At 45.3% G+C, this 6,102-nt stretch overlaps 1 protein-coding gene across 1 annotated transcript in view; it reads left to right on the forward strand.

Annotated features, from left to right (window-relative positions):
- The first annotated feature begins 911 nt into the window (after positions 1-911).
- Positions 912-6,102, forward strand: part of LOC106818402 (ubiquitin-conjugating enzyme E2 2-like) — a 13,355-nt gene continuing 8,164 nt past the window's right edge. The window contains exon 1 of the mRNA XM_014823116.1: positions 912-938. Coding sequence (XP_014678602.1) covers positions 930-938 — 9 coding nt within the window. The 5' untranslated portion in view covers positions 912-929. The remainder of the gene's footprint in view (positions 939-6,102) is intronic.

Below are 6,102 nucleotides of genomic sequence, written 5' to 3' on the forward strand. Positions count from 1 at the left end.
ATCTCTACACAAGCACACCCGAGCATGTAGACACCATGCTGAATTTGTAAAAAGACCCCCCTCAAAAAAAAAAGAAGAAGCCTACCTCCCTACCCAAACTTTTCAGCCTGGGTCGGGTGAGGGCAAACAAATACTTTTTTAATTGTGGCTTTACGATGGGATCGCGGATCGTTTACGCGTCACGCGTACAAGCGACGGCGTCGTAGACATTTCCGAGCCGTTGCATCATCTCGTTGCGTTCTCCGTCTCGACTATTGCCTTAATTTCGTGAAACTTCTTTAAATGCTCGTTAATTTCGTGAAACGTCGTTACACTCACGTGTTAATTATGTGAAATGTGTTGTGTTAAATTCGTCTCGGCTTAATGAGGGAGAATCGGTTAGTTAATAATCTTAGCACGATACTGTGATGGTAATGTGTGTGTCATGGTAATATGTGTGAGAATGGATAATGACAGACCAGCAAAGGCACTCTTATACAGCGAGCTTGCAAATGGATCCCGATCTGTTGGTTGCCCTAAGTTGAGATATAAGGATACCTGCAAAGGTGCTCTGAGGTGTGGTAATATTCTTGATCAGTGGAGGAATGTTGTAGACCACAGACAGGAGTGGAGTGGTCTTGTGCATACAACTTGTGAATGCTTCAACATAAAGAGAATCAAACAGTATGAAAGAAAAAGTGAACGAAGACTAAAGAATTTGAACAAAAGATGATCTATGAACTTTATAGCGATAGACTTGTACTACATTATTATTCTGTGTAATGCCCGTTTCGGGCTCTCACTAGACGTATATATGTAATGTGTGTGTGCGTGTGCGTGCGTGCGTACGTGTGTGTGTGTGCAGGCGTGCGTGTGTCAGAAGGCACTTGCTTACATTGCTAACATCTTTGTTTGTTCTACTTACAGTATTTCATTGGCAAGCTACCATAATGGGACCAGTAAGTATTATTTTTGCAATAATGCGATATCGCTTTGACGTTGTCTGTAGTGCGTATATATGTTGCAGTGCGAGCGGTACTTGCACTGTGCGCCTGTCCCTGGAGTGCGTGGTCCGTTTGTTTGCATGTTAAAGATCGGGCGCTAGGCCACCCTCGAATTATTCACTGTTTGTCGTGACGTAGCCATATGCATTTTACAGCCGCGCCTCAGTTGCTTATTTTAAGTGTGCAAATTTGTGCGTGCGTGCGTGTGCATGCGTGTGCGTGCGTGCATGTGCGTACGTGCATGTGCGTGAGTGAGTGTGTGTGTGTGCGTGTGCGTGCATACGTGCGTGCGTGATTCCGCTGGGTCGTTTATCTGCTGTAACGATACTGTTTTAATTAACATCTTGTTTTCAGCAACTGACACAGCATATCAAGGGGTTGGAGTGGGAGGGGGGTCGGTCGGCATATGAAAAGAAAGCTGGATCCCTAATGGAATATTCTTATACGTGTACTTAAAAAGCCTACGTATTAAAGAAATGCATAGTCGATATGACTGACAAATTCGTATGCTTAGCCCGAATGGAAAGCCATTTTAATATGCCCCGGTGCCGTTTGTGTACCCTAGAATGTCGTGGGCCTTGCAGTCGGGGTACGCTTGAAACAAGAGCGTCGTTTGCCCCGCCCGCGCGGCGTCCCTTTCTCGGAAGCCGATCTCGGTCGCACAGCCGTTTATCGAGACGACGCGGCGGCGGCGGCGGCGTGCGTTGCAGACCTGCCAACCCTTACGATTTTTTCGTATTCCTTACGAATTCCATGATGTTTCTACGAATAAATGTCAAGTAAAAGTCCAGGTAACAGTGTATTTCCTCTTTATTTTAGTAGTATCTGCCAAGTTGAGAATTCAATTATCACTGCATCAAATTGATAGCCGGTAACAAATTGCGCGATAGGCGGTAAAAATAACCGGTTACCGGCTATTAACAAGAACCCTGCTAATCTGTTCTAGGGTCTCTGCTGAACCCAAATTTGGGCCAGATATATGGCGGCGCTTCCTCTCCTTGTTATATATAGCTCCTTGAAAAGATCGAGATCCCAAGTAACACGGCGCGTCCATGCATAGCTCAGCTCCTTATATTCATATGCAGTGCAGTGCAGTGCAGTTCAATGGGTACAGTATACACTCGTAGAAATCTATATTGCATGCATAGTGGCTTGATACACCGTACCCTACACACTACGTCTTACACACATACAGTAAGTGTACTTTTTCGCATATTTTGAGAATGTAAAGTGTACTTTTTCGCAGATTTTGAGAATTGCCTTGGTGCTCTTTTCAAATTTTGAAAATTGCCTCTAGGTGTCCTTAAAAAATCAGAAAATTGCCTAGGTGCCCTTTACTTTGTTACAAAATCCAATGCAATTTCTCATGTGCCCTTTAAAAACTGCCTTGCCCCTCCTAGGGCTTAAGGCGAAGGTTGTGTAAAACGGTGCATTATAATCACTGTTCAATTGAAGATTTGGCGGTGTTTTGGACAAATTTTTCTGTGGCAGCTGAGAATTTGAGCGAGGCGGCCCGCCTCGCTCGTGTCAATGCAGGGGAAGCACTGATAAGGATACGTGCGAACTAGAAATAGGCAGTGATGAGGGAGTGTTACTATATTAAGAGCTCATAAATACCTAGAGTGTACAACGGGAAAATAGTGCTATTTCACGGCAATATTATTTTATTTTGCTTGCGAGTTTAGAATAATTTTATGGTATTGCATTAAAAGCAGAATTCTTTGCTCTCTAAAACAAGACTAACCGCTTGTCAATACGATACCCCTAGGCTGAGATATTGGCTCGTAAACTTCCCCTCCCACAGGCCTCACGGCGCCTCGCATCCACAATATTCACTATCCTTCTCGCCTTCGGCGGGTTAGGAAAGTCGCTTCGTGAGAGTTCGGTTTTTTCTGCGATAACTTTATGAATGAACGGCGTTTCGGTTATCATCGGTGACTTTCGGGGGCATCGCCTATGCCCTTATCTCCCATTATCTTTCCTAGCACGGCTAATGCCCATCATGATCGAGCCGGCAATGTTTTCTAAGTTGTTCTCTACAACGCAGCTCAGTTACTATATGGTGTAGTAAAAGTATGAAATTTGGGCCTGTGACATCAATTATCAGCGCTCCAAGCGGCGACGGAAAACGATAGCCAGACCCGCAAAAGGCGAGAAGGATAGTGAATATTGTGGATGCGAGGCGGCGTGAGGCCTGTGGGAGGCATGATTACGCTCCAATATCTCGGCCTAGGAGTATCGTAGAGACAAGCGGTTGGTCTTATTTTACAGAGCAAAGAATGCTGCTTAACGCAATACCATGAACTTAGTCTAGAACCGCATACAAAGTAGAATAATATTGCTGTAATTTCACTGTGATCGAAATTATTTATTTTTTTGTCAATTTATTGTCATTTTTGACCCTCAGAATGCAGGAAATTGCATCTCAGAATCAAAATGTTTTCCAGTGGGCATGCCGGACCCCCCTAGCAAACTCGGGTCACTACGTGACCCTCGAACTACTGGCCAGAAACTACAGATTGCTTCAAATATGTGTTGGCATTTCTGGGTTGGGTAGATGTGTATGCAGCTTGTAAAACACAGGCAGGACTTCGGCAAGATGCTTGAGCTGGCTCGGGCGCACGCCTTTACGACTTCGTTGCGCGTTCGGAAATAGACCGTGCTGCGCGTTTCATGTTTTTTGTTGTTTTTCGAGTGTGTTTTTTGTTTTCGCGCGCGACTGCAAGAGTTGCGCCGATATTCGCGGGTTTTTTGTGTTGTTCGTTTCGGCAGCGTGCGTTCGCCTCCGTCATGCGAGTTCTCGCCAGGGAGCGGGTGAAGTTGGATCTTTTCACGCAACGCTCCACGCGATTTCTAAGCCTAGCGCAGACCTGCGATTTTTGGTTGCTCGACGCTGCAACCTGCAACCGCAAGCGATCGGTCGATGTGTCGCCGCGTGTGCGCACACATGCGATTTCGAAGCAATTCGATAGCAATTTGGGAGCGACGAGTCGCTCTAAATCAAAACAGTTTGATTTCGCGCAACTCGTCGCAAGCAGAATCGTTACGGGTTGCAGAACTTTGCACGTTCCCGCAGACGTAGCGAATTCACAGCGATTCTAGAATCGCTGTCGAGTTCCATCAAAAAGTCGTCGTTTGCCTCCAACTCGCTCTCCCAGATTTCATCGAAGATTTCATTCGGCACAAATGCGTACTTTGTGTCGGCGTGCTTCCGAGCGCGCGTACCTTGCATTAAAAAGTTGTCAAGTTGTAAGTACCTTGCGTAGTTGCATTAAAAAGTCGTCGTTTGCCTCCAACTCGCTCTCCCAGATTTCATCGAAGATTTCATTCGGCACAAATGCGTGTGCTTGGTGTCAGCGTGCTACCGAGCGCGCGTACCTTGGCGCGTGTAACAGCCACAGAGTTTTGCAAACTTGAATGTAGATGGCGCCAGCGGACGGTTTCGTTGGTCGCTCATTGACGTGCTCTTTTGTTTTCTTTCCCGCAGGAATTGCAGGATCTAGGTCGAGACCCACCGGCACAATGCAGCGCGGGACCAGTAGGGGATGATTGTAAGTACCGGTGTCCCACTCCCCCTCACGGTTCTCTCGCGGTCAAACGGTAAAGCCCCGGACACACTAGGCAATTTAGTCATGTCCAGTGAGTCACCGCCAATTTTCGAGTCGGGCGACTGTCCGAATCAAACATGTTTGATAAAATCGGGCGATTATTTGAGTCGCGCGACTGCAATTGCCAAGTGTATCCAGGTCAGCAAATGAGTCGCCCGAATTTATCAGCCAATCAAACGGTGCCATTTTCAATCGTGTGACTATCAATCTAGGTGGCGCGTTTTAGTGTTGCAGCGGGAGAAAAATCGCGGATGAATCGCGCTGATATTCGCCTAGTGTGTCCCAAGCTTAAATTGACTACGTCACGAATTTTCTATGGAAAAATTTGTAAAATTTTTGTTGCGATATTTTTACATTCAAAGTAAGAACTAACAGGACTAAACGTATCGTCAAATTCTTACCTGATAAGATTGTTTCTCAGCTAGTTAAAAATCCAAAAAACCTGGGCGATTTTATATTAGTGTTCCTAATATTAATTGCTTGCTATGGGCTATTATGTATGAGTCACGAGCGTATGTTCACATCGAACAATATAGTAAAATAAGAAGTATAATGCAGCAATTTAACCATAAAAAGTGAACAGAATTACTTATATATATATTTTTTTTGTATTTACGGTGACGTAATCGCTTGAAGGTGTTCAGAACATGGTCACACAGTTGTAGTGGGTGACTGCCGGTAATAGTTGGTAAAGAGGGGGGGGTAACGACGTCGCTCATTCTGCTGACAAATTTACGAACAAACTGCTACTTTTTCTAGAAAATTACGGCCACAGTTTTCTGTGTTTTCCAGGTATGATTATTAGCATGGTCCTCTTAAGAGTTAGTTAGCGGGGGGGGGGTGCCCAAGTCGCTCACACTACAAGTGCTGTGACTCTGTAAATGGTGAAAATACGTTAGATTTCGATCCTGGCAAAGGTAAGCAAGGTGTGTGTCAGGGGAGCGGACGCGTACGTGCCACGACGCACCCGTCTAATTAACAAGCCTTCGTTAATCGAAATCGGAGCAGGTGTGTAATATGAGAGAGTGCGCGCGTGTGTACTTACTCTCGTCTCATGTAACCCCAGTAGGGAGAGATCGCCGAGAGAGCGAAACCAAGTAAGAGTTTGCGTCATCGATAAGAGATCTAGTGTGGCGATGTCGGCCAGCAGCGGATGGAGATGTAATCTCGTTGTGTTATGTCGTCATAGCAAACTCTTGATTAGCAGATATTTCAAAAACGAAATTAAGTTGGCTTTATTCTTTAATTCAAGATTTTTAATTCATTTTTATTTTTGTCTGCGGCAGCCGAAGCGTTTGTGTGCCGCACGAAGTTATTCTTATTTCGTCATTCGTTATTAATTATTGTGTAATGATTTCGTACGTGTCATGTTGCTATGATGTGCGATGTTGCGACGCGGAATCGCGAGAGATCCGTGAGATACGCAAGATTAGAAATGCGCGCGAGAGACGCTGTTGACGAATCTACGTGTACGATGTTACGGAACGGAATCGCGAGAGATCCGTGAGATA

This window comes from Priapulus caudatus, unplaced genomic scaffold, assembly GCF_000485595.1.
Source record: "Priapulus caudatus unplaced genomic scaffold, Priapulus_caudatus-5.0.1 Scaffold2214, whole genome shotgun sequence".
Taxonomy (NCBI): Eukaryota; Metazoa; Priapulida; class Priapulimorpha; order Priapulimorphida; family Priapulidae; genus Priapulus; species Priapulus caudatus.